This window comes from Hipposideros armiger, unplaced genomic scaffold (genome assembly GCF_001890085.2).
Source record: "Hipposideros armiger isolate ML-2016 unplaced genomic scaffold, ASM189008v1 scaffold_6, whole genome shotgun sequence".
In the NCBI taxonomy this organism is placed as follows: Eukaryota; Metazoa; Chordata; class Mammalia; order Chiroptera; family Hipposideridae; genus Hipposideros; species Hipposideros armiger.
This window is the reverse complement of record NW_017731356.1, coordinates 8,149,169-8,150,633: the sequence shown is the minus strand read 5'-3', so window position 1 is coordinate 8,150,633 and position 1,465 is coordinate 8,149,169. Positions and strand designations below refer to the sequence as shown.

The window sequence follows — 1,465 nt, the reverse complement described above, 5'->3', positions numbered from 1 at the left end:
GTGTGTGTGTGTGTGTGTGTGTGTGTGTGTGTGTGTGTGTGTGTGTGTGTGTGTAGGGGGGCTAGTTGGGAGCCTGGCGCCGCCCCATCTTATGTTTTCCAGTGACCTGAGTTTGAATTGCTGCCCCGCTACTTGCTACCATATCTTGAGCAAGTTTTTTCACTTCTCTGAGCCACAGCTTTCTCCCCTACAGAGGGGGTTCAGGACGGCCTCTCCTGATGGCGTGGTGGGCAGGGAGGAGAGTCCCGCGAAGCTTGGCCTGCACATGCCAGGTCCTTCTCCAGCCCCAGTCACCCTTTTCTCTCCTTCCACTCCTGCTCCTTGAGCTCCTGGGACCTAACCCAGCCCGTCCTGGGCCGCTCTGCTCCCTGCACCCCCAGCAGCCAGCCCCAGGCCTGGGCTCCCCGCCCATCTCTGCTCCTCTGCGGCCTGACCCCTGCTGCCTTCCCTGTAACTTGCAGGAGGACAGAGATCTTTTCTGCTTTATTCTGGCTGCACCCCAGCACCTCACACTGCGGCTGGCATGCAGTGGGCACTGAACAAGTATTGATTTAGTAAAATCTTGTCAGTTTGAGTAGGAAAAAGGAGGAGAATGGAGAACAAGGAAGGACCAGAAAACCAGGTGTAGCCTCTGCCAGAGGTTAGGAGCCTTTCTGCCAGCCACCTGTCCTGTGCTGCAGCCATGCTGGCGCCGGGGCTGCCGGTCTGCCTCTGCGTAGCAGGTAAGGCCATTGCCTGCCCGGCAGGAGGGTACTGGGCTCCATGCGTGCCCAGGGCTTGGGTCTGAGGAAAGGGGGCCTTTCCCCCGAGGTTTCCAGATTTTGAGGTTTAGGGGAAACAAAGTGAGGAAAAAAATGTATTTCCACTGTCCATCCAGGCCTGGTGACCAAAGCCGCCCCCTCTCCTCCCAAATCCACGGGCCCAGAGCCCAGAACCCAGAGTTGGCTGCTCCGCACATCATTTCACTCATTCGTTCCCTCACTTATGCATCTAACCAACAAGCACATAGTGGGTGCCTAGTAGGTGCCTGTCAGAAACGGCCCCTGACTTCACCGAGCTTACAATCCAGTGGGGGTTAAAGACATTCGGCAAGAAGATAGTATTGTAAATAAAATCACTGCAGAACGTGACCCGTGAAAAGAAGGCAATACTCAGTGACGGCAGAGGTGTCACAGGGAGAGGCGTGTGGGGGGCTCTGTAGGTCAAGTTGGCAGCGACGTTTCTCTGAGGAAGGGAGAGCTGAGTCGAAGCGGTAAGAGGGACGTGCAAGAGGATGGGGACTTGGAAACGTGCAGGGAGGTTCAAAATACACAATGGCCACAGAGCTGACAGGATTCGCTGCATGACAAGAAGGAGAGACAGGGAGGGACCAGCAGTGACTCCTGGGTTGGCGCTGGAGACACTGGAGGGGTGCCATTTAATGAGCTGGGGGCTAGGACAGAGCAGACTGGCAGGGGGACTATGT

At 56.5% G+C, this 1,465-nt stretch overlaps 1 protein-coding gene across 3 annotated transcripts in view; it reads left to right on the top strand.

Annotated features, from left to right (window-relative positions):
• The first annotated feature begins 593 nt into the window (after positions 1 to 593).
• Positions 594 to 1,465, top strand: part of CLEC20A (C-type lectin domain containing 20A) — a 25,994-nt gene continuing 25,122 nt past the window's right edge. For all 3 annotated transcript variants that reach the window (XM_019646478.1, XM_019646469.1, XM_019646458.1), the window contains exon 1: positions 594 to 722. In XM_019646478.1, coding sequence (XP_019502023.1) covers positions 683 to 722 — 40 coding nt within the window. In that variant the 5' untranslated portion in view covers positions 594 to 682. The remainder of the gene's footprint in view (positions 723 to 1,465) is intronic.